This window comes from Gobius niger (genome assembly GCF_951799975.1).
Source record: "Gobius niger genome assembly, chromosome: 5".
Classification (NCBI taxonomy): Eukaryota; Metazoa; Chordata; class Actinopteri; order Gobiiformes; family Gobiidae; genus Gobius; species Gobius niger.
Window position 1 is genome coordinate 26269977 of NC_136856.1, and position 27579 is coordinate 26297555.

Here is a 27579-nt window from a genome sequence, read left to right on the forward strand (position 1 = left end):
CACAATATCATGAAAGAAGTAGGTCCTCAAGTTTATTTATTCATAGTGTTTCATTGTTACCATGACTACCACATGCAGAAACCTTGATGAAATCTTGCAAAATGCTGGAGTTCACAACCCAACACCTGACACACTTTCTGGCACTGCTGTTGCCTTTGCTGAGACATGTCTATTGTCTTTGGAAAATCCCAGAGGGAATAGATATGATGATATTTATCTTCAGACATCATGTAAGGAAAAGAACAAATTGCTTGCCCTCCAGCGACTTTTTCATGGAACTTTTTTTTTTCTTTTTTCCGCAGAGGATTCATTTCTTCCAGCACAAATACAGCACCTTCTGTTGAAATACTGAACCCTATTCTGTATCTCACTGGGGCATTCCGAGTTCAAGACATGTCAAAAATGTAAAAGTTACTATATTGTGACATTTCCAAAGATGTTGCAGTCCTACCTACTTTTAACTGTCAAATGTCATGACTTGACATACTATATGGCACAATAAGAGCCCTAAAAACCAGAATGTCCTCTTTTGTTTGTTGCTGTCTGTGGGGCATATAATTGGCCTATGTATTGTAAACATGCCAATTCGGATCACCCTCCAACACCTCATAACTACATCGCCGATCCCATACTTTGTCTTATAGATGTAATGATAAGAATGGTTTAATTTGTGTCAAAATCCACTGTCCACAAAATAGATTCCCCACCATCTGTTCCTAATGAGGGAGCAACATTATCTCTGGTGAACATTCCTGGGCACAGAGTGCACTTCCAAAAGGTCCTGCTTTGGATCGTGGCTCTATTGTCATTGGAGACATCAAAACTCATTTAGCCCATCTCCCGCTGCTCTGTGGAATTCTTCAAATATTGCTGCAAATTAAAGCAGGTTACACAACTTCCCATTAGAATATTGAGTGTGTACAAGTCCAACACACACAGTTTGAAGCCTGGTGGTGGTCAGAGAAGCCATTGCCTTAGATTGATATTTTTTGGTTATAAACGTGTAATGTAATTGTTTTTTAGCTCCAACGTGGCTCTGTAGTATTGTGTACCAATGCCATAACATTTAAAGATCTCTGGTATTGGCTCAGGGGTGGAGTTTTTACTAATCCAAAGGTTGGCAGTTCAATCCAAGCTTCAACCAGTGCATACCGCTAAACAAAACTGCACATACTACTGATTTGATTTGTGATTTGTTTATCCAGTTGGGACAGTGCATGTTAATGAACACACATGGGACTCATGCATGTAAACACACCATGCCAGATTGTAGCCTTGGGATAATTTGCATTAGTTGTCCCACTCGCACTCTCAAACACACTCTCATTCATCCTAGTCTATTGTACAGGTGTTTAGTGGTAGGGGAACCTGGAGTACCCGGAGGAAACCTACGCAGATGTAGTTTAATACAATGCTGCGTACGTACATGAAGGTCATCAGCTTTATTTGACCACCTCAACCTGCTCTGTGAACAAATGGTGATTCCGTGACACCACCTGCTGGTCCCAAGTGGAGTTTGTTTTCAGCGACTGCAGCGCAGACAATCATGATTCTCCTGCAGCCACTTCTGATTGGCAGCAGCCAAAGGCAACGAGGCTTGTTCATTCTGATTGCCAATGCCAAACATCCATCCATCCATTTTCTTCCATGTGTCCTTTTCCGGGTCGTGGAGGTAGCTGTCCAAGCTTCCCAAATCACATAGCACCAGCCCCCTATGGCTCCTTCTGCAGGTGGTGGGTCCACAGAAGGACGGCCTCACGATTCTCAGGCCTGTTGATCTCTCATAAGGGTCTTCTGAACCGCTCTTTGTCTGACCCATCACCCAGGACCTGTTTGCGTTGGTAGACCCAGGGGCACGAAGCCCCCGACAACATAGCCCCAGGATCATTCGGGTGCTCAAACCCCTCCACCACGTCCTGAAGGGGCAATGCCAAACATGTATCACTCAAAAGGCAGAAGTGCAAGGCAGGAAAAACAAAAACTTAGCGCCTGGAGGCAATTTCGATTAGATAAAGGTTAACTGTGCAGCCCTAGTGGACAAAGTCATGTCCATAGTCAGGCCTAAAGCTAGAACAGTTGTTTGTGAGCTGTGAAATAACCCAACAACTTTCAAAATCATAGTTTTTGCTTTGTTTACATATCACCTATCACATTTCTTCTTCCCTTACTGAACCATATTGTAGAGCTTAGCATACACCCACCCCTCAAGTCTGTTTTTCTGTAAGAAATACGGCTGGGTTCTCCAAAACGGGCCTGATTACAAGTGTTTATGACAAAATAACCGCAAAACCTTCACTGCACATCACAGACTCGCCGATATCCAACACCGTAACAGTATCCAGGCGTGGGTTTCCTCTGCAGGGCTAAGTCGCGGGACTATTTCCTCTGATGAAAACATGCACAAAGGATGAAACTGGAGACATGGTGAGAGAGAGAGGGAGAGTTGGAGAGAGAGTTGGAGAGAGAGAGGCGGGAAGTTCACATCTGACAGTCAGTTCCAGCCTGGAGGAGGAGTGTGATAAAGTTCTCACTGTAGCGCTGTGAGAGCCACTCAGTAGGTTTATCAGTGCGAGGCGTTGCTGGTGAATAGAGAAAAAAAAATAGGCCTACATAGAAATCAATTGACACCTTTTCCTACAATAGATACTGATAAAAAAAGTATGTCTTTCTGTCAGGTATAAGGTTTTCATAAATACATAGGGCATTTAGTATATAGTTAATTTTATGCATGATGAACTTACTCCTATACTAGATAGCTAGGTTGTCTGTATGGTTTATTCAGTTTCCCATGCTGTATTATATCTCGACACAATTAGTCGCAAGTTTAGCTCATTCTGACTGACAGGATGTACAGTATATTCTCACATATGTGCGCTGCTTTGACACGAAATGCACTGGGACTTGTAAACAAATCCCAGAGGTTGCTCAAGTCCATTGAATGTACTTCTCAGTGTAAACTACACAGTCAGAGGCACGCAGTAAGTTTAGCCAATGTAAAAGACAAAAAATTCCCACACTTCTATGTCTATTTTGCCCAAAGGTACTGTATCTCAGGTATGACAGTTACCCTATAGACTGCCCACTATATTATTCTGACAGCTGCCATTTTTTGTGTCTGTTAATGTCCCATTCAACAATACATGGAAATAATGTCAGATTCTTGTGTCTTGTCAGGTTACTGAATTCCATTAAACCTGGCCTGGTGAAGAAAATCAACAGACTTCCTACTCCAATAGCTGGCCAGGTGAGTTGTTCCATTTATTCTTCATTTATTCTTATTCTGCAGTGGCTCAGTGATGGACTAGATATCGTTTCCTGGGTAGTTTTACAATGAAGAACTAACATTTTGTTTTAAAAATGTTACTTATAGACATTTGAGGTTTTCCATCACGAACACACCTGTTTGACAGCGTGGGTAGGAAAATCAGAAACCTTTAAATGGTCTGCGACAGTTTTACATAAATCAGCATTACCTTCTTTTCATCTAAAAAATATTGAGTACTTTTTGTGATTTCACTGTTAAAAGAAAAAACTCAGTCTCCTCTTTACTCCAGAAATAGGACCTCTTCTGATTTAAATAAATATATGAAATATGAAATAGTGCATACGTGCCAATAAATCACGGTTACTGTTGAAGAATCCCAGCTGGAGAATTCAGGTTTGTCATTATTGGGAAAATGCTATTTTTGTGTTTCTATATTTGGGACACTGCGTTTATATATCACAGACAACACTGGAACATTAAAAACTTCTGATAATAACTGAGATACTCATGTAAATACTCTCTATGGTAAACTAAAGCATTTCTGCTATGATGGATGTGGGAACTGGAGAATCTCTTGTATCTTATTTACAAGGTTCGAACTTGTTACCTGCCAACTTTGGGTTAGCAATTATGCATATCCAAATCCCAAAGCGTATTGACAGGAGAGCTTACAGCCTATATGCCAGTGTGATACCTCATTTGAAAGCCAAGACCTTCTAGTTCCTAAACATATGTGGAAGATATGTGTGAGTGAAACACAACTTACACGACATTTGCCGTCCCTAACCTTAATCATAGGTTAATTTCATGTACCGGTAGCTGCCAATTCCTCAATTTCCAGCTCGAAGGGCCAAACAGCGTGTCAGGAGCCCTTTTGTATCAAACAGCATGTTTGACATTGTGCTTTTGAATATCCGGAGGCTTCCGTGTATCAAGTCACCGGCTAAATAAACTGTTATTTCTATAAAGCATTCTCATCAAAGGAAAGGCCATACTGCGTGGTGTTTATCCAACTTTCCTCACATCCTGCTTATAAAATAACCTACGCAAAACATTGGAGTGAAGTACAGAAGGACTCTTTCATGACAAATGAAGACATTGATGTGAATGAAGTAGCCTTTCAGGAGCTTGGGTTGACATGTAAACACAAGCTTTTCCTCCAGCAGGGCACTCACCTTTATGTAACAACACTGAACTTTATACTGTATTTAGTCGATGCTTTGCAGAGTGGACAGGTCAATGTAATGGGGAGCGCTTTGGGGCAAGGGACTAAGGAGGGAGTTCCTGACTGGATTGCAAGGGGGTGTAGGTAATACTGAGCTCACAGGCCTAAGACTAAAGGAAGTGTGGGCTGGTCAGAAAAATAGACTTATCTGTGGGTGTCACTATAGCTGACTGACGGGCTGTTTAGATTTGCCCCCCTAAAAATGTGATTTTCCAGTTGTGCAGTGTTGCGCAGATGTAGAATAAAGTGGTATAAGTGGGAAATAATCTTACTTTGAAGGCACGTTTAAGAAGATAGGCTCTAGCTCGTTTGCCTAAACTGTCTTACTTTTGACTACAGCAGCGAAAAAAAGCCATTTGTTAGCATAACGTTAGCTAAGAGGGATCGCTGCCATGGCTCATTCCCCCTTGCTGCCAGTGGAGGGAGCTTGTTTTTTCCATCAACATTATTTTAAATCATAAAATGTGAGTATTAATGTTTACAAGCCACAATGATACTTGGCGTATTTTCCGGACTATAAGTCGCTCCGGAGTATAAGACACATTAGCCATAAAATGCCTAATAAGAAAAAAGCAACAGGCTGAATAGGCGTACGGTTTGCTAACGTAACACATTAAACACCAAACTGAATAGGTGTCTTGTATGTTAACGTCACATCGTAACAGTTCAGATAACTATAGCAAAAAGAACATACCACTGCACCGTTGACAAACCTCTCCAAACAGCATGTTTTTCAAGCTCTATTTGCGAAGTCGTTCCTCTAGCTGTGGCCACCTAGCTTTGTTTTAGCCCGTGATTAGCTTTCTTTAGTTTACCGCATTGCAGTTCAAAGAGTAACCTCCGCTTTCTCGCTCACTCCAAACTTTTGTTCTGCTGGTCGATTAGCCTGCGGCGTTCGAGGACAGTTAGCATATATTAGCATTAGCCATCAAATATCGCAAATTATGAATGATCCAGATGTTTTCAGCTTTTGTGTCAACCCATCAACCACATTTAGGAGATTCTAGGTAATATAGGGACGGCCTTCAGAATTCATTTGTATGCGGATAGAACGCTCAATTGAAACAGAAGCCGATATGAAGCTAACAGAAGCTAACAGATGTACTACACTTTTATTTATAGGCCTGTATGTATTTATTGGCTGATTGGTTGATACCTGTGCACGTGCTGTTTTTATTGGGCCTGCAAGTGACATTTTTAACGGATAAATAATGTGAATTTAAATTTGTAGGAACAGGCACACAGAGTTAACAGCGTTTTTTTTTTTTTTTTGTGATTTCTGTGCTTGTCTCTATTCATAATAATATCCAATAATTTATTTAAAAATGGTGAATTGCTATGGCGACAATCCTTGCTATACACCACTGTGAAATCCATCTATAGGACTTTCTGGGCTGTGTCATGAAAACAATGTTGCGCTGCAAGAACATCAAATTCCCATACGTGTCCAAAGCATTGTTGGAAATGCTAAAGTGCACTTGTTTGTCAATAATTACAAGGCACACTTTGTTTCTTTGCCTTGTTGACGCCAAACCTGTTTTAACTGTTGACCTGTCACACACACCGTAAGACTTTTAGGCCTCCTGTATTTGGCTGGAGGTTGTTTTGATTGCATTTGTCCACTGCAAAACAAGAAGTGACCCCCGCTAATTGGTCCGGAGGGGCACTGAGTCATTCTCGCATGTTGAGTTTACTCTTTACTCTTGCATAATGAGAAAACATATAAAATCTGTCAAATCCTATGGAGGTTGATGACTGGACAATCGGACCCTTTCAAAGCTCGAAGTTACATAATTTTGTCTTTTCCTCCTTGGAGCTTGTTTGGCCTCCGCATGGCTGTAATTAGGGAGGCGAGAAGCATAAACAAAGAATGCTGTTATCTGCGCGATCGTAATAAAACCACAGCAGGCGACTCCCCACTTCCTCTTCCTGTTTGAGGGGCTAATGGGAAAATGAGTCTCGCTGGATCGTAGTCTTTTGTGCAAGCGGTTGGTTCGCCAGGTATGCTGATGTTGTAGACTAAACTCATTGAGATCAAGTGGAAAGATAGTCTGACCTAATTCATTGGGGCTGTTTAGTGTGGGAGTCGGGGTGTGATGTATTTGTTATTAGGAGAACTTTATAGTAGCTTTGAAGGATTATGAGGATTATTTTACATGTTAAAGGCATTTAAATATGTTGGTTTGTGGTGGAGCTGTATTGACTGGGAAAGTGTGTCCGTGTGATATCGAATGGCAAAGAGAAAACTCATGGCTCATTAAAAGATTTTTGCAGATTGTTGCACAACAGGAAACTCCACATTTGGCTGGTTTCAGTATAGTGTTTTTGCAGATTAAAGGGCCTATTTTATGCAAAATCTTTTTGTAGCTTTATAATGTGATATTATTGTCAAAACACACTTGGTGTTTGATTATTATTGAGTGGGATTCCATATTTGCGACATGGGCTACAAATAAACGACTGATGGTGGAACTGATTTACTGATTTGCTGAAGTAAAGGGGAGTTGCCACGCTACCAGTGTCAACCCAAATTAAACACAATCTTTAAAAATTGAGTGTTGTCTTTAAAGATTTAGTAAGATACAATTGATGATTTTGACTGTGTACAATATTTTAAAGAGAATGGGAATTCTAAAAATATATTTAAACGTTAAGCAATGCAAAATATCATTCAGGGCTTTGACTTCTTCTTTTGAGTTCTTTTTTGAGTCTGTTGACTTGTGTCCCTTAATCTGCAGACTTTTGAAGCCAAAAGAAAGTCAGGATACAGCCAGCCCAGTACAGTTTGTACAGTATACGACATACATGGGACGCATGGGGTTATTTGACAGTTGTTACACTAGCATAGACAATGTTGCAATGACAGAAGTTCAGGGTTAAAATTTCCTTTCAGTCCCAATGAGGCAACCTGTCAGGAGCAGTGGACATCAAGCTAAAGGATCAAGCTATTGTGCATGTTTTGGTTTAATGGGGGAAACCGGAGCACCAGGAGGAAACCCGCCCAGGGCTCAGGGAGAACAGGAAACACAAAGCACGTTCTACTCATTTATTCTTGGTCAGAATTAATTGATAAATAACAATAAATAAGTGTACAGCGCTGACCAGAGAGACCTCCATTGGCCGCACTGTTGTTGTGTGTTGCATGTGTGGGAGGATGAGAGCTCGAGGGTGGGGTTGGCTCACCGGGGGAGCACCCATGGCCCTGTCCCAAAAACACAGGAAGCCGCCGCAGGGAGGGCTCGCAGCAACGGTTCCTTCGGATGGAAGAGGATCGTGAGAACAAGTGTATCAAAGCCGTTTTATTCGTTTGTAGTCAACCGTGCGTCGGCCTTGAATAGAATTCGGCAGAAGTGCTCAAGTGGTACTCCTACGCGCCGCCTACAGACGCAAACTTGGCTCAAGACCACGGGCAGGTTTCTACTAGAATGCACACAGCACGTGTCAGATGTTGCCAACAACATCTGAGCCTGTTCATCAGATATTACGCAATCCTCATTCTCCAGCAAAGAAACAAAATTCTAGATTGATTGTGATTTTTGCATTATCCCACAGCATTAAACTTAAGTGGAAAAGAGAACCTATAGAGAATTGGTCTGACAATTTGCTCCCCACGCCTCAAACCACACGGCACAGTAGCTGAGTGCTTTGGGCTCTTGCCTCACAACAACTCCCAGGTGGGGTCCTTTCTGTGTGGAGTTCGCATGGTCTCTCCCAACAGCGTGTTGTTTTGAGACTTGCCTGTGATTGGCTAAAATGAGGCGCGCTTGAGTCAATCTGTAGTCGAAGCTCAGCTAAACGTTTGTCCTCTTCTCGAATGATTATTGGTCTTCTACATTGTTATTACAGTGCAGATATTAATATGACTCTGGTTCTTGATGGGTTAAACTCTGCAAGCAGGTATTGCAACACATTTGTGCAGTGTTTATTTGCTTAAACTCACTGTGTTGTGCTTTTGGTGTGGGAGAGAGATAGTGCAACTGCGACAATCAGGGTGGAGAGGAAACGGTGACACCCAGAGAGGGCGAGAGAGTTGGAACTGACTCTCTGTGAACAACTGAGAGAGAGAGAGAGAGAGAGAGAGAGAGAGAGAGAGAGAGAGGGGTTTGTGGGAGGGAGGGGAGAGAAAGAGAGCGACAGACAAAAGCAGAGTGAGGCTGGGAACAGGAGCACAACGCGGCTCAAGTTCCCTCTGACAAAGAGCAGCTCAGAGCAGCGCGGAGTGAGCCGAAGCAGGCGACACGGAGCGAGGGGAAACAGGTGGATTTCTGCAGGAATGTATGAAGGAATAGAGCCTGTGGTCAAAGTGGAATAATCGGACAACCAGCCGGTGTCACCTTTCTGGAGCAGGTATAGAGATTTTGTGGACACTGATTGTGTGGGTTGGTGAATATTGGAGAAGGGAAAGAACTGCAGTGGACAGCCAGAATTGTTACTTTAGATTAGATTAATTAAATTAGCTTTTTTAGGGCGTCACTCTGGAGCTGAGATATGCAAAAAAAACATGTGGACGACAATTTCCATGATACATTCCTTGTAAATGTCTTGTGAGGAAAGTATACCTTGACATTGTCAAGATGATAAGAAATGAAATGCATGTAACTTGAACATATATGCTTCATTCAAGCTTTTGTTGATTTACTTTAGGGCACCAAAGCTTTGATATTACTGTAGTAAAACTTGACAATACCACTAGAATCTCAGATATTTTAAAGCAGACCTAAGTAACTCATGCCCCTAGAGGCCATAAGCGCCACTGCAGGTGCCGTAACATGTTACGGATTTTTACTCATTAATTGTCCATGAGAGTAAATACTACGCTGACAGAAAAGACAAAGGGAGATATTTTTTGCACTCAAACACTCAAGCCCACAGTTAGCTTTGCCTGTTAACCTGTTTGCTTCTTCTTCGTGATTCCATTAGTGTGTATTGGTGACTCCGACCCATAGGCAGGAAAGTTGCGGTTGTGGTTTTCTGGCCAGAGACACCAGGGGGAGATGAAAGACCCCTCAATCATCCCATTGACACTTGTATTACCCCCAGAGGGACTACGGAAAGGAAGCTAAGCAGTGGTACTCATAAGTTCAGAGTAAATGTAAATAGCGTTGCCACATTGTGCAATTAACCAGTGGTTCCCAAAGTGGGGTTCGGAACCCCCTGGGAGGTCACGGGACACTGAAGTGGAGCTCACGAGATGATTTTGAGACAATATTTTTGTAAATTTCTGACATTGAATTTGGTGTGCTTGTGATTTGAAAACGACATATTTTGGTGAAATTAGGCCAAATATCATTATACTGTATCTAAACTAACATCAGTAAACCAGATTTTTAAATAGGTAAACATGCTAATCTGAACAGGAAATGTACAGAAATAGGATCAGAAGTGAGGATTACTGAAACGTGCACAAACAGCGCTTCAGGTACGGTTTTGATGAGGACAGAGGACATGCTGAAAAATGAAAATAAAGCCGATTTTGCAAAATTGTGGAACTTTTATTAAAACAAGATAAGAAAGTACCAATCATAAAACCTCGTTGAGTTTCGTCTTTGACCGTGTTTGAAGGCCTGTTGTGCTTATTCTTAGTCCACACTATCACCACTCAATTGGTTTAAAGTGAATTAACGAGATTACCTCTATTGCCCAATCCCGAGCACTGATCCCTAGTGCAGTGAATGAACCTAATTTGATCTGCTAAGAACCACACGCTGATGCAGTAGTTGTTGAAGTATGTTTTGTATTGTTTTTATTAGGACAACCTGAGTGCTTTCCTACGCGGCTGTGAGGAGTTAGGACTGAAGGGATCTCAGCTGTTCGACCCTGGAGACCTACAGGACACACCCACTCTACCGACTGACAGGTGAGTCTCACGCTGCGCTCTTTATGCTCTATTGTGTTTCTGGAATTAGATTTTTAGTGTGCAGAATTAGTGTAAGGTTCATAAGAGATGCGTTCACGCCTAATGAGTTCTACGCACACTATTTTATGTTAAAACTTTGACTTTGACAGAGCTGCAGGCCTTCTCGTCCATATCAGTGTGTGACCTCACAAATGCACTCAGGGTTAAAAATCCCCATAAACACACTCGTAAACCGCATGGAAGTCATATTAAACCCTATGGATTAAGACTGCGATGTTGCTGACGTTTGTACGTGAGACAAGGCAGGTGTCTGAATACTTTTGGCAATGTACTGCATGGTCTTGTAAAACGGGCAGTAAAACCTGCCACATGCACTTTAGAATAATAGACGAGGATGGGAAGTCACTCTAACAATGGCCAAATGTCATGTTTGCAAGGACGAGAGATGGAAATTAGCTGCGTGGGCTATAGTCTCGCATATTTACCATTGTTCAATCATTTATTGTTTACTAAAATTGCTAAATAAAAATGCAAGTAGAGGCTACGCAGAATTGCTGCTGTTTACATTTTTCTTTCCGATTCTAATTTCTTCCTGTTGCCTGCACTGAAGTAACAAAACCACTTCAGTTGCGTTTTAAACTGCCAAAAACATCTTGACATTTGATTTACCAATACTGTTTCATGCCTAGTTGTAGTTTTGAAACAGTTTTTTGTACCTGGTGTTTCATTTGTGTCTTTAGCACAATTTTGTTGAGTAAGTACCTATTAGTTTATATAATACAATGCTAATGACATGATCAATTATACAACGGATTTCAAATGAGTTAAATCAACAAACACTTCAACCTGTTTGTTTTTGTCATTAATTCACACTTAGATATTCTTTTATTAAACACAATCCAGGCATTGTGTCCGTCCGCTGATAGGCCTGTGCCATTGAGTGACAGGCTTATTATTCTCTGCGTTAGACAATCGGGGCACTTCACTGCCAATACAAACAAGTGGTTGGGAGTAAATGGAAGTTTGTACAAGGCTGTGTCTTTAAAGCAACAAAGGCCTTTTTTGTTTTAACACAACTGGTTTCTGGACAGCCTGCCTCCTCCACTCAGCCACTGTGTTGCCTGGTAACGGTCGTATTGAATGTATTGGCTGTTATCAATATGTGGGCGCATAATGGTTCTGGGTAGTCCAACACTCTGCTCTTCGGTGTCAGAGTGTTGATTTGTTGGTCCGAGGTGGAGGATACTGACTGAAGGTAATATTGAAATGATTGTTTGAAGATTTGAAGATATGGATAATGATAACGTGGCAGGAAAGATAGAGAAAAGAGTCAAACCTGGGCTTGCCTCGATGGGGTGGCCCGACTGCTTCTGTCAGAGCGCGATGGGACCATGTGCTCATCCATGTGCACAGTGAGTGAGCCCTTCGGGATGTTTAGACAGACCGGTTTGGTTTGCCCCCTGCAAGATCGGATCTGCATCGAGCATGTTTTGACATAAATGTGAACTTACAGGGAAGTTTACCAGAACATATAGGTCAATGGATAAAGCACAATTGAACTTTTCTCTCAATTCCTTAGGGTGAAGTATTTTTGGTATATATATCGTGATAAACGATAATATTGAGTATAATGGAAATACTAGGCAATGAAAAGAAAACTGTAAGCAACTATTTTAATTGAAATGTATTGAACTTTTGGCATTCAATACTAGCACCTTACTAAAACTAAAAGGGTCGACATATTCTCGAACACTATATCCATCTGTGCTTCACCAGCTTTTTACATAACTTACGCTCTCACCAGGTTCTGTGTTTGAACTAGGCCTTTCACAACATTTTTTTTTTAAATAGCCAATATATCATCTTTAAAAATATCCCAATGACAATAATATTTATATGTCATCTACATTATTCTGGTTAAATATTTCCTACAAAACACTTTTGTAATCTGGTTACAATTACATGTATATTAAATTAGGGCTGAAACAACTAATCAGTTAATCAACAGCTAATCGATTCATCGTTTTCTAGTAAACACAGACTCAAATAGAGCAAAAATTACCTACATGTTTTTGTTTTTTTATGCAAACCCACTTTGTTTTTAAAGTTAGGGTCTGTTGTGTTTTGTACATTGAACATTTCATAAATATCTGTTTGTGTCTCATCCAATCAGAGGCAGAATTGGCCTCCAACAAACATTCACCTTAAGTTTACTCCATCAACATGTCCAAGTGATGCCACTTTAGCTCTTTGTGATAAATAAAATTGAAAAAATACAATTTTCATGCACCGGTCAAGCGATTTATCGATTAATTGTGAAAATAATCGGTAGATTAATCGATTACCAAATAATCGTTAGTTGCAGCCCTATATTAAATGTATGGATTCAGATAATACATGCATTACTGCAAATATAGAGTAGCGTTTTGTTTTTCCTTTTCTTTTCAAAATAATCTGTACACAGGCTGATTATTGGCGGAAACCTGTTGACTGTTTGTGAAGCTGCTGCAGCATTTCTCTGTCTTTTGAACAGTGTAGAAGAGTAACATGTAGATCTAAGCACTGAGTAATGTTATCAGGACTATTGTGCTTGTATTTGGATAGTGGTTAAAGTGGTCAGGCTCCTCTCGCTAACAGTAGCTCTGAGACACTGACTGGGCGGTGGTTTTGTTTGGTTCTGACAGTTCTCACTCACGTTGGACATACCTGCAGCTGCATTAATGTTCTTATTCTCTCCGTGATGCGTTCGTCTGGCAGGAATTCCAATTGTTTTCACACGAGTCCCTCTTTCTCCGTGATAAAGTTCACAGAACGTGTCGGCGGCATCGGCCCTGCTCTGTAGCGCGGCATTTTGTTTACACCCCGCCTCTCTCCAAAGGCAGTGCTGATCTATTAATGATCTGGATAGATGTGGGACACGGCCGATGTGTTGAATGGGAGACAGGGAGACAGGTTGGATGGATGCTCCGCTCAGCGTTGTGATCGTGTTCTTCTGTATTTATTATTATGTCTATGATGCACTTATCGTGCATTTACCAAGACTAAAAATGTTATCGTCCTTTTTACTTACCGAGCGATAAGTCGAACTTCCAACAGACCTGAAGCATCTTTTTGAAAGATGGAGAAGATCGGGGTTTGTTAACAGCAAAGTAAGGTCAACAAAAAAAACAGTACTTGATGAGGAATCCCCCCCCCCCTGACTAAAATGGGACTCACAAGTATTATAGACGTTATTAGGCCCGAGCAACGGACACACAGTGTCCCGCGAGGGACTAATTAAAACCGTTAACGGGGGACGAAAACGCAAGATTTCACGTAGCAAACGTCAACCGATTCGCAAGTAACAGGGGTCAAAACGTAGTGCTCCGCAAGCTCTAATTTTGGGTGGGGTTCGCGAGAGAGAATAATAAAAGATGGCTCTGTGGCGCCCCCTCAAACAGGCAGTTTACATTGACCTAATGGAGTAGCGGTCGCAAAAAAAATCATGGTACAAAAGTGACATTGGCCAGGGACATAGACCATGTCAGGACATGTCAAAAATGATATTATGACCCCGCCGTCTTGCCATCTTGGCCCGAACCTCAAACCTTCAAAATCGTACCTCTTGAACTTCTGGCCCCTGATCCCCGAGTTTTCAATGGAACGCCTCCAATTTTGGCCAACATGTCCCCAACCCATGTGGCTTTCAAAATCATCAACTACATTTTTTTTAAACTATTGGGCGTGGTCATGACAAGGCCGCAACTGAGAGGCCATTTTCAGCAAATTTCAAAGCCTTATATCTTTCACAGACTTGGCCGGATTGGAACGGACCCAATCCGGCGCGCGTGCACATTCCACACCTGGACCTAATGCTGTGCACACGCAGCCGCTATCGCCAAAAATGCCTTTTAAATGTCTTTGAAGTGGCTTGTAAGTGGCCCGCCCATCCTCCGTGAAAATCGCCAGAGGTCTTAGCCTGGCAGCGTGTTGGCCTCTGTCAGAGTTTCTCCTGAAATTCGCCAGTATTCCACATTTCCCCCTTTCTTCACAAAAGCTACACTTTTGGACTCGTATATACTTATACTACCCCTCTGTAACAGACATCAGCTTTAATTTGGACGTTTTTGCCTCCAAAGTCACGTTTTTGTCAACTGTACAATCACAGGAAGTTCAATTCGACTGTTTCCTGTCCGTCTCTCTGTGTGTTCCTCATACTATATGGGTCTTACCAAATAATTGCTTCAATATCGAGGGTGCTGCAGGGCTGAAACCCCCTCTCAACGATTCTTTGGGCAGCCAGGAATTTACCCCAATTACAAAATGATACAATATATTATTTTCTAAACTGTTAATCCGTTTCCTGCAAACACACAAGTGCGGAGTCTCTCATGACATTTATTTCACATCGCTATATTTTTCTCAGCCTAAGTAGCTCCATTGGTAGAGAGCTGGGTTAGTGTACAGGAGGTTGCTGGATCAAATTCTGACCTTAACTCTTTTTCATTTTTTTTTTTCTTTGGACTCAGCACTTTCTGGGAAGAACATGCATCGTCGCCGATGGTTCCACACTCATTAAAAACAGGGAAATGACCCCTCCAGTGTGTTGCTGGGATCATATTTCAGCCTGTGAATTTAGAAAACCCAAGCAGTCACACATTGTCACAGCCTAAAACACATGATTGTGGGACGTTTCGTAGAAGTTCACTCAACCTGAGTAGCTTCATTGGTAGAGTGCTGAGCTAGTGTGCAGGAGGTTGCTGGATCAAATCCCAACCTAAACTGTTTTTTATTTCCTTTTGGACTCAACACCTTCCGGTAAGAACATGCATCATTGCCTATGGTCCCACACTCATTAAAAACGGGGAGGGGGGGGGGCATGACTTGAAGCTACCTCTCTCCTCCAGTGGGATGCTGGGAACTAACTTCTGCTCGATAACTTAGACAAAACTAGCGCACATCACAGTCCAACTACCATGGACCTACAGCTCAGTGATAGTGTGCTTGTCTTTGATGTAGGAGGTTGCTGGTTCAAATATGGCTGTGGCACTTTTCTAATGCTTTCTCTTTTCTTGCCGGCATTTTAATAGGATACTGGTGATTTTAACAGTTTATACAGTGTTAAGAGTTTCTGCAATTTCAACAGTTCTTACAGTTTCTGCAACAAAATAGGGATTTTTGCAATTACAACACAATTATGCCACTACATAGGGATTTTCACAATAGCACTATAATGCTACTTAAAGGGACTTTCGCATATAATGCACTGTAATGCAACTTAAAGGGACTTTCGCATATAATGCACTGTAATGCAACTTAAAGGGACTTTCGCATATAATAAACTGTAATGCAAGTTAAAGGGACATTCGCATATAATAAACTGTAATGCAAGTTAAAGGGACTTTCGCATATAATGCACTATAATGCAACTTAAAAGGACTTTCGCATATAATGCACTGTAATGCAACTTAAAGGGACTTTCGCATAAAATGCACTATAAAGCAACTTAAAGGGACTGTCGCATATAATGTTCTGTAATGCAACTTAAAGGGACTTTCGCATATAATGCACTGTAATGCAACTTAAAGGGACTGTCGCATATAATGTTCTGTAATGCAACTTAAAGGGACTTTCGCATATAATGCACTGTAATGCAACTTAAAGGGACTTTCGCATATAATGCACTGTAATGCAACTTAATAGGGATTTTCGCATATAAAGCAGAATAATGCAACTTAAAGGGACTTTCGCATATAAAGCAGAATAATGCAACTTAAAGGGACTTTCGCATATAAAGCAGAATAATGCAACTTAATAGGGATTTTCGCGTCAAAATGAGCGAGTTCAATCATGGGGCTCGCAAGGACCTAGTGTGATGAAGAGTGGTCGCAAGGGACGAGAGCGAGCGGGGAGTGCGCCAGGGGCGAGGGCCTTTATCGCCGCGTGCGGCTTTAATTATTATTTTGTTGTCGCACCCGGAGCGTTATCAGAGAGGAAACATTGACTTCATTGTTCTGGGCTATTTCTGGTGGTTATGTAAGCGCTGCTTGGGATGCTCTTGTGCTGGAGCTGAGTGCCGTGAATGGGCTGCCTCACCCTCTCACTTTAGACAGCTGTTTATTCAGACATGACAACAAGAACATCTACTGCACCATCAAGAGGTGGTTGGAACACGCTGGTTTGGAGATATAGGACAGTAGAGACCCCACTCCCCCTTTCTACTTATAACAATGTAGATTCTCAGTCATCCTAGTGGTTGATTAAATGTTCTAACTTGCACCGTGTTCGTGCCTACTATCAGATCCACTTAAACACATTTACTGCTTCTTGACAGACTAAATAAAATCAAGTAACCACGTATCTGCAAGTATCTACGGAACTAGCATTACAGACAACTGTGATTCCCAGAGCATCAGACCTACAACAAGGCAAAAGTTTAATCTAAACAGCTACATGATGTCATTTGAACAGCAGACTTAACTACCAATGCATTTACCTTCGGCACAATTATATACACTGCGTTCCAAATTATTATGCAAATTGGATTTTTGTGTCAAAAAGGTAAAAAAAAAAAATAATAATAATGAAACGCATGGATGGTATTGTGTCTTGGGGCTCTATGAATCACTGACATAAATCTCAGAGACCTGGGATTATTAGTTGTCAGGTTAAGCCCAGTTAAGGGAAAAACTACTGAAAAGGGTGTTCCACTTTATTATGCAGATCATCATTTTTAAGCAATATGGTAAAGAAAAAGGGACTTTCTGCTGATGAAAAGTGTGAAATAGTTGAATGCCTTGGTCTAGATATGAAAACCTTCGATATTTCATGAAAGATTAAGCTTAATCATCATACATATAAGAGATTTGTGGATGATTCAGAGCACACTCCGTTTTGTGCCGATAAAGGCACAATATGGACGGTTTCTGCCAGACAAACACATCAGATTAAGAGAACAGATGCTACAAAGCAGCAAACAGGTATTTGAAGCTGCTGGTGCCTCTGGAGTCTCCCAAACATCAAGGTGTAGGACCCTCCAGAGGCTGCAGTTGTGCATAAACCTTCTATCCGGGCCTCCCCTAAACTGTTAATTGAATGCTGATGAACAGAAACGGCTGCAGTGGCTCAGAAATACATGAGGACTCATTTTCAAACAGTCTTGTTCACTGATGAGCGCCGTGTAACCCTGGATGGTCAACTCAATGGAGTAGTGAATGGTTGGTGAATGACCACAATGTCCCAACAAGGCTGTGACGTCAGTAAAGAGGTGGCGGAGTCATGTTTTGGGCCATAGTCATGGGGAGAGAGCTGGTCGGCCCCTTTGGGCCCTTTTAGGATCCCTGAAGGTGTGAAAATGACCTTTGAAAAATATGTGGAGTTTCTGACTGACCACTGTCTTCTATGCTACAAAAAGAAGAGCCGTGCTTTCCCGAACAAAATCCTCTTCATGCATGACAACGCACCATGTCCTACTGCAAAGAATACCTCTGCATCACTGGCTGCTATGGGCATAAAAGGAGAGAAACTCATGATGTGGACCCCCTCCTCCCCTGACTTCAACCCTATTGAGAACCTTTGGAGCCTCAACAAAAAAAACATTTATGAGGGTGGGAGGCAGTTTTCATCCAAACGGCAGCTCTGGGAGGCTATTCTAACATCCTGCAAAGAAATCCAAGCAGAAACTGTCCAAAAACTCACAAGTTTAATGGATTTAAGAATTTTGAAGCTGCGATCACACAAGGGCTCATATGTTAAAATATAACTTGACCTGTTAATATTTTTTTGATTGAAATAGCTTTTGATTTCAGTAAATATGACCTCCTAATGCTACAAATACAACAAATGACCATTTTCAGTTAATTACGAGCTTTAAAATGTATTGAAACGATGAGTTGCATAATAACTTGGAACAGTGGATTTTGAGGTTTTTACTATATTTATTTTTGAAAAAAATACTGTTATCACTAGGAATTTTTTTCCACCACATTTAAATGATCCTCTACCAGTTAAAGACTTAAAAAATATGCTGACTCTCATTTGAGTTGACAATTTAACAAATCTTAGAAAAATGTCATTTGCATAATAATTTGGAACGCAGTGTAAGCGCATAAAAGACTTGTTAATATCCCACTCAAGTTAACAACAGCACTGAACCGGGACAGATGTGAACCATGATGTAAATGTGGACTTACCTGTAGCATTGTGGAGCATCGCGTGTGTACGTCTGTTTAGCCTCTTTAAAACTCCATAAACACACGGCAGCTTCCTCACTTCATGCAAAGAGTCGTAAAAACACCTCGAAGAATATCTGTATTATCCACGGGTATTGCTAGTTTCCCATATTGTGTTTACAGAGACCGCGTGCAAGTGAAAGTGACCAATGAAGAGTCTTCAGAGTGGTGTGTTGCTCTGTGATAGGCCCGGACTCTGTGTGTGTATGTGCTGGAGGCGGGACCATGCGGCACTGCCATCTATTGATCACGTTCATGGTCATGTTTGTATGTGTTCACAGGACTAATCATAACAAGCCTTTTTTTTTGTTCTTCCTGTACTCTGTGTCAAATTGTTGTTGTTATCTTTATCACATTTTCTTTATTTTAATCTTCTTTATGAATGCCCTTACAGCCTTATAGTTTTAAAGTTTTATAGTTCATTTTTATCTAAATTATATATTATATGTTTTATGTTTCATGTTGCAATTCCTAGTTTGTGAACCTGTTCTCAAACAATGGCAATAATACTGATTGTAATGGCATAATTAATAATAACAATAATGCAGCGGTTTTATATAGCGCTTTTCTGGACACTGAAAGACGCTTTACATTGCATTATTCATTCACTCCATACTTGGTGGTGGTAAGCTACTATTGTAGCCACAGCTGCCCTGGGGTAGACTGACAGAAACGAGGCAACCCGTCTGTGCCATCGGCCCCTCCGAACACCACCAACCACTCACACACTCACTACATTCGCTAGGCTTCCTGGTGTTACCAAACACTCTCCCATCCAAGTACCGACCAGGCCCTTCCCTGCTTAGCTTCCAAGGTCTGACAGGATTGGGCAGAGCAAAGGCGGTGTGGCCACGTAATTAGTATAATTAGTTATCATATGAAATGAACTACAAAAATGAAAAATACCATTTCTTCTTACTCTTGTCAAAAAAATGACAGGAGGACTTAGCCCACCTACCAGCCGTCCCTGGTTAAGTGTGTTTGGCTCAACAACAATGATTCAACCAGCTTCCCAGGGGTTAGAGTGGACAGTGTTGTCTCTAAAGTGTGCATTTTGTCAACTTGTCAATTAAGTATTTTGTCACAATTGTTGTTGAAGTGATATTTTTGTGGACTAAATTGAGACTAAAACTTAATGCAAGTAGTTCATTATGACTAAAATGTCCAGATATTTTCCTTGACTATAAAAAACAAATTAACCAAATGAAAAGAAGGGATTATAGACATCCAGTTTGAACAAGCTTCATATGGACCTTGATTTGATGTGACTGAGTTACATCACATAAATCTTCCATGCCATGTTTTCCATTTTATAAAAACTTGAAGGAAGACATTACAGATATTTTTGAAGTCCTGAAGTGAAATCCCTGCACATCACCACATCCATTTAAGTGATACGTCTGTAATAACATTTGATTACCTCCTGAGAACATGAATAAATCAAGATCATTTGACAAGTGGCAGTTTTTCCACTCTCTCAGCCGAGAATGTGATCCAACACAGGTGGAATCTGCCGTACCTGTCCGTCAGTGCTGCAGTGCACAGTGCGGAGAGCTTTGTGTTTGCTCAGTGTGACAGACTGAGGAGCATAAGGCCACTCTCACCTCTGCATCATCCCACTGAAGAGCTGTCATGTCACACCCACACGGACGCAATTTACGTGTCACTTGTGCATGAGAGAGAGCATGTGAGGAGGGGAAAGAGTGGGAGGCAGAGTGGAGAGAGAGAGGGGTGAGAGAGAGGAGGAGAGAAAGAGAGAGGGCGAGATGATGGGAGAAGGAGAGAGGGGGTGGGATAGAGAGGGGAAAGAGAGAGGGGGAAAGAGAAAGAGGGGAGAAAGAGAGAGCAGAAAAGGAGAGGGGGTGGGATAGAGAGGTGAAAGAGAAAAAGGGGAAAAGGAGAGGGGTGGGATAGAGAGGTGAAAGAGAAAAAGGGGAAAAGGAGACGGGGTGGGATAGAGAGGGGAGAGAGAAAGAGGGGAAAGAGAAAGAGGGGAAAAGAGAGGGGGTGAGATAGAGAGGGGAAATGGAGAGGGGTCGAGGGAGAAAGGGGAAAGAGAAAGAGGTGGAGAGATAGGCGGAGGGGGAAGAAAGAGGGGGGAGACGGAGGAAAGAGAGAGAGAAAGAGAGATGGGGTGGGATAGAGAAGGGAAAGAGAGAAGAGAGAAAAGAATGAGAGAGAGATATAGTTGTTTGGGTTTGTTCCTGTACCCAAAAAGCTAATTGCCAGAAATACTTACTTTCCCCCCCAAAAAAGTACAATATAAAAATGCATTGTAACAATTACAATTAATTATTTTCCTCACAAGGACAATACATTTTCTACTACTACTTCTTTACATGTTCTATAACTTGACTTGGCAAGACAGAAAGTCCTAGTTTTGGGCTTTCTGTGTGGAGTTTGCATGCTCTCCCCGGATCTACAGATAGTGTGAATCTTTGCAAGACTTTCTTGCTTAGTTAAAACATACAGTGAAAAATGTAACATTTAAAGTGTACATTTTGAATCATGTGTATCACAACCCATAAATATGGTTCATGTCTTCTGTTCTATTACCGCTAAAATATGACTGACTTTTCCCAGAGAACGCCTTATCCAAGTATTCTCTGGGAAAGCAAAAGAGACACCACTTTAACTGAACTCATTTTCCTGACCAGCTTTTGTTTTTCAAACCTGAAATGCCAACATAAAAGAGCTACTGAGATCATTCATTCCTTTGAATTGTTATCGATTTATTTGTTTTTTAGTATTTTGTAGCAATCTGTTTATCATCGAATGCCAAAATGTGCCCACAGATTAGTCATCATATTTTTGTGTAAAGCATTAAGCTGGAAGAAGAATGCTATAGTCATTGAATATAGTCACTGAAGCCATGAGATTTGAGGTTCTGGAGTGAAAACAGTGTTATATTATTCCATGCTTACACACTTGGTCACATCATCACAGTGAATGTCTGACTACTCTATGTGAAGCTTCACCACAAACAGAGAAACCACATTACTCATAAATGATCTGCTTTCTCTTAGCTTAAATTAACTCAGTATTTTCTTTCCATTTTTTTTTTACATTTCCATCATTTATAACACAATTTAAGACATTGTCAAAACTACTACAGAGAGCTTCACAAATGTGTTAATTGACCAAACACAACCAACTGGAGAGACAAGCATTTGAGTATAAGTTGATTTAGGTTTGAACAAATGTAATGATCTCTATACTTACTTAATGACTGCGTGTAGCCGTGTCAGTGTTGCATCAGCATTAAGAAAGGCCTAGATAATGCCCCTTACTTATTCAGAAACATATTGTGGTCTGCTTACGATACCTTGCAAAATGTGCATGATCTTTTTTGCACCATGTTTGCGATTACATTATTTGTTGTTTCAGGATGTGTTGACCATATTTTGAAAACCGTATTAGAGAACAGCCAATTTAGCAATGCTTATCGCAGTCACTGTGCATGACTTATCTTTAATGGTGGCAGACATGTCATACAAAGTCAATTGAGCTAGTAAGTAAGTAAAGTTTATAAAGCTATTTTCACAGATTAAAAAATGAATCACAATTCCCCCCTGTTCAGAAACTGGAGTAGTATTTTGCTTTATTTGTGCAGTTTTGAGCAATTTGGTTGTTTCTTCTTCTACTGTTGAAGTGCACCAATCTGTATGTCTTAGAATGGGTTTCACAATAGATCGAAGACAGAGGCCCACAAACCATCACCTGTCTTGTTCCGAGTCTGCACTGTTCTTATGGTGGCATCTATTTGTTAGCTTACTGTTACTTACGATTATTTTTTTGTCCCCGGCCAGTGGAGGGCGCCCTTAGCACTTCTGTTTGAAAGAGCAGACGCACACATTTATTGAAATGATAAAACATGAACTCTGCATGATTTATAAGCTACAATTATCACGATATGTCCACTTAAAACTATAGACTGCAAAATTAAGTATGGACTGAGGGAGCGAGGCTTCACCCATAACATTCAGCGCAGGCTAGCTGAAGCTCGTTCATGCTAGCCATCACTTTAGGACGATGTTGCACATGTTAAGACAAACACATGGAAGTCAGAATGACTTAAAGAAAAGAGTTTCAAGGAGCCAGGAACATCTGGAGCCAGCCGCCATTTCCTTATGGTTACAGGAAGAAGTCGGCCACAATCAGTCCATTCTTGATTTTACAGTCTGTGCTTAAAACAAGGTATTTTATTTGTCTCATAATATTTGTCTAGTTTAATGTTTTCAGTTTTTAGACCAATATAGAGATCCTTTTCCCAGCCGCTCCATTCATCTCCCCATTTACGGTCAGGGGGTTAGCCACACGCTCCACATCTCTTCACTTTGGCAGCAGCACAGTGCTGAGCGGTCACTATTGTGGTCGATCTGCTCTCCAGCTTCCACATCACTTGGCGGGATAGCCAAAAGGCTTTATGCTGTGGCCTTTTACTGTCTGGCAATCAAATCAATCTTGGTCAGTGCGTGGAAATATACTTGTTGCAAAATGAATATAGAGCTTTTATACTGTACATTGCTCTAATTGCCCTGAAATTGGGAGATGAAATGTATGCATGTTGTCTTTTTCAACCAGCTTGAAAGATGATCAAATTGAAATTACATTATTTAGTTATTTTTAATGTCTTTGCAAACAACCAATTATGTCCTTTATTGTCCATCAAACATGCTGACCCTGTAATCTTGAAAATCTCCTTGTATGAGAACACGCACCTTGATATTTTCTCTTTCTTGTCCAATAGGGGAAGCGACTGCAGCGGAAAACTCAAGAATGTAAGTACAGCCTTCGGATTGCACTGTGCTAACGCTAAGTGTACGCTAGCATGAAGGCTATTATTATATGGCCGTTTGTCACTTTTAGTGTTCCACCTCCTTCTGCCTTTCCAAGTCTGTCGCACTGAACCAAAATATGCTCCTTACACAGCACATGACCTTGTATTTTTTACTACTTCCTCAGTTCTCTGTCAATGCTATTTCTGTCTTGTCTTCCTATAATCAATAATGTGACATAATGTGATTCCTGTAGACTACATGTCTGTTGTAAAAGTGTCTTGTAATGTTTTACAGGCAGCTTACTTTGTAAACAAGCTCTTGAAATAGTTATTTATGTCAATGTGTCACAGATTGCATGAGTATAGCATTACAGCCTTGTGTTTGGATATTGTGTTGACAATTGCACTTGTGTAAGGTTTCAGAAATATGTCATTAGACAGTTTAAAATGTGATAATGTATAATGACTAATAATGTATAATGACTATTTAAGTCACGATGGTAAATATTGATTTTGTGTTGTTATATTTTGATATAGTACATCCATGTTGGCGTAAATGTAAATGGGCATGGCTCTCCAACACTGCAGCCTAAGTCAGTCATCACAAACTTCGGAGTTTGAATTGACTTTTTTGCTTGCTAGGGAGTGTAAACAACATGAATTCTAACTTGCGTTCTATCAGCAAATCTGACCGTTCTTGTATGTGTCTGAGCATTTATATTGTAGCATCAAACAATCAATTTGTGCTCTACGTATGGGCACAAGAGCGTGTTATTGAACCGTAACACAGAAATAGAGTCGATGCAATTCATTTCTTTTTATTAATTTACGCTCGAGTTTCTTTGCTGTCTGACAAAGTAGTCAATTACCTGAAGAATCGGGATGTTTGGAAGGTATTGTAAGAGCTAGAAACGAGTTGGTGTGGTAGTTTAGGGCTTATGGTGAACTACTGCTGACATTCAGGGCTTAAAAACTGTGATAAAAACGTAGTGCAGCTCGAGACTGAAAGAAAAACTGTCATGAAACTGTCACAAACTGAACTCAATACGCCCATACACAAAATAAGGAAGTGTTGAACCACTTGGCTTTATTAGTTATTTCAACGCCCAATTCATATTACACCCCTTCTGCCCCCATTTTTCCACTCCACTTTGATCGTCCTTCAATAACCTTTTCCCAGTGCCTCCTCAGAAGTGGACCAGCTACTAGCCCTGCCCACTCTGCAGCTCTACTCTCCTCTCCTCTCTCTATCTCACTCCACTTGCTGATGCTGCGGAGTGCACTGTGCCGGCAGATGGAACATGCTACTAGCTCATTTAGCTGACTCCACAGCCAATACCACTATAACGCAGCCGTGCCAGATTAGCATGTAACTTCTTCTTAGCTTGGACTTTATGGCTAGCTTTGGATCGGCTTTCCCTTTAGCCTCCCTTTCTGCAGCACTTTCCCGAGAGACTGCAACGTGAAGAATTTGCTGATGTGGTAACCAAGGTGGCGTTGCTAAGTGCTCACATATTGAAGTAATGCATGGTGTTGCTGCTTATTAGCTTTTTTTTTTTTTTTTTTTTTCAATTTGCATGGACAAAATATGCTAGCATGCGTTTGTATGTGCGGTCTTGGGGTTTGCTTAGTCTGCAAGAGATCTCTTTAGGTGCTCTCAGCTTTGTGTTTGTAGTTCACCCTCTGCCTCAGGTCGTACAAACAAAGGAGCAATTGTTTTTTGTTTTTTTTGTGGAACTTCGAAAACTGGTCGGTCCACATGCGACAAAACCTACAGAAGCTTCGCCTGTTTGTTGATGGGATATAATTTAAACATAGCTGTCAGAGTTGGAGAAGTGCTAGCGAGGCCTGGGTGCCTTGTTTGTTGTTGGTTTAATCTTGCGTGTGAAGCCATGCAGGCGGTTCACTCAATGAGGTCAATAAGAGGAGGCCATGGCACGGCCGGTGGGTTAACTGGCATGTGCTGACCCAGTTGAAAGGGCTGTGAAAAAGATAATCATTGAACTAATTGAAGTTTGTTTAAGGCCAGTGTTTTAGAGTAGTGCACTGACAGTTACAACAATGTGGTTAAAATTTGTATCATAGGTAGTCAGAGGTTAGTCATTTGGGCGTGGTTGCGTAAAACTGAAGACCTTTGCATTTCATCCAAAAGTCTTGTTCAGTTCTACATTTCTTCTGGTTTGCAAACTTTTATTTATACTTTTCCTTTAAGGGCCTATCTCACAGGAGAAGAGTTGTGGCAACATCTCCGCAACTCGGTTTGATTGTGCAACAAGACTAGTTGGAGACTTGAGTTGCCGCAGGTCACGGAGATGTCTCTGAAATGTCCCCTGGAGATAAGGCAAGTCTTCCGGGTAGTCTTGGTGAAAACAAACAGGTTTGATTTCAGCACATGGTCTCTTGAGAGGTCTTTGAGATCTATGCAGCCTCAAGCAGTTGTGGCAACGTCGAAAACACTATTTGTTTGTCCTCAACTTGTGAGATGTTTCTGTGACGTCCCTGCAATGTCTCCAAGACCTGTCGGAGGCATGAAAAAGACTCTGTACAGTCTCCGGCGAAATCGAGGACTACAGTACCTTGAGACTGACCTTTTCTCCAGTGGACGTTTCGGAGGCATCTCTGTGACAGCAGCAACTCAAGTCTCCAACTAATCTCTAAACCCTATAGAGGAGAGTTAGACTCATTAAATGGTTTAGTGTTAGTTTGTGCGTGTGCCATACAGAAGACAAAAGTGCTTCATATCATCACACTACCAAAGTTTCCGCGGGGAATTACAAACGATTAGTCATTTGATGAATTGCATTTATTGCAGCCCATATATTTTTCACTTCAGGTGTCCCAGGTTAGTGCACTTATTGGTGGCACCATGACTTCTGCAGAACTTGTTTGGTCATTTGTATTAAAATGGAGCTTGTTACTCACCGCCCTTGTGCCCCCCATAGACACGACCCTGTCCCATTAGAGGAGCGTGCATGTCTATGGACTGCATGTAGCAGGTGTAACAATAAAGCATTTGTGCCGTTCTGAATTTTGATGATTTACAACATAAACTGGCACTACTGATGATTAGCTTCACTGCGGTGTAAATACAACCAATTACAAGCATTTAAGCCCCATTCTGAGAGACGATCAGAGGAGCTCCCACTGACAGAGGCTTGAAATAAACACATTAATCCAGCCTGAGCTCCTGCAGCAGTCCCCGGGGAGGCTGTTGACATGGACACTGTAAATATAGAGACAGCTCTGCTAAAGGTGGAGACAGAAACTCTCCATCTGATCTACTCTAATCTAAGGCTGGAGATCTCAAACACATCACACATCTTTATCTGTACCTTTTTTGGTTAGAAAACGCCATATTGATCTGAAACAGCTAAAACTAATTATCAAGCAGTTTGCTGCGGCGAGTTTTTTCACTTCATGTGTTGAAGAGGTGAAACGATTTGAACCCAGGCAATCCAGTCAGGGTGAACTCTTTGGAAACATGTACAACTGTTTCTGCTTCTACTATGCACTCGCAGCTGGTCTACTTACAGTACATTATGACAACTACGACCAGAGGTGGGTAGGCATGAAAAATTATAATAATACTCACAGTGGTACAGTAAGAGTATGCATTACAATATTATTAAATCTTTAATCTATTACTCAAGTAAAAAGTAGTTGTACCAGTCAATATTTACAACATATCTGCATTTACTACAGCATCCAATAGTGTACTGTCTGCTTTACAGTGAGAAAGTGCACCAGAAAGAATATAGTTTCTTACCTTTACTTTCCAAAACGTATAGAATCGTCATCTTCTTTTTAAGTAAAGTTTACAAAGTGTTTTTCCCAGGTCGGATGTGAGCGCTTGAGCGAAGTGGCTTTGACCCGGTTGTGTAGGCAGTAACATAAATCAAAGTGTGCCGAGCAGGATGCTTTATCACTGCAGTAGAAGTGCCCTAGACGGAGTATAGGGACCCAACAATGGCCAGACCTTGTCTTATTTGTACAGAGCTCTGAGGCCAACATGTTAAAAAGTAGATGGATTAGAGCAGGAAGGAAAGGTCAAGGAGTTGAATGTGGGAAATGAAAAAATGTCCCAATTGTGCGCCGACTTTGCGACAATACCGCTGTTAAAAGAGAATAGGCTTTCAATTTGATGTATATTTCAAAAGGGTAAGTGGATTATTTGAATACAAACGTCTTATCCATCTGTGTTTGTATAATACGAGTTAATACAGCTTTGAAAATTTTCACTAA

General features: G+C 41.2%; 1 protein-coding gene across 11 annotated transcripts in view; it reads left to right on the plus strand.

The window, feature by feature from the left end:
- The window catches only part of LOC306963637 (LIM and calponin homology domains-containing protein 1-like), a 102235-nt gene that overhangs the window by 34329 nt on the left and 40327 nt on the right, over nt 1-27579 (plus strand). For 10 of the 11 annotated variants that reach the window (XM_079557240.1, XM_079557235.1, XM_079557238.1 and 7 more), the window contains exons 3-5: nt 3175-3244; nt 10241-10347; nt 23308-23338. In XM_079557240.1, coding sequence (XP_079413366.1) covers nt 3175-3244; nt 10241-10347; nt 23308-23338 — 208 coding nt within the window. Of the gene's footprint in view, nt 1-3174; nt 3245-10240; nt 10348-23307; nt 23339-24616; nt 24829-27579 lie in introns of those variants that run through there. The other variant, XM_079557234.1, reaches the window with a different exon arrangement.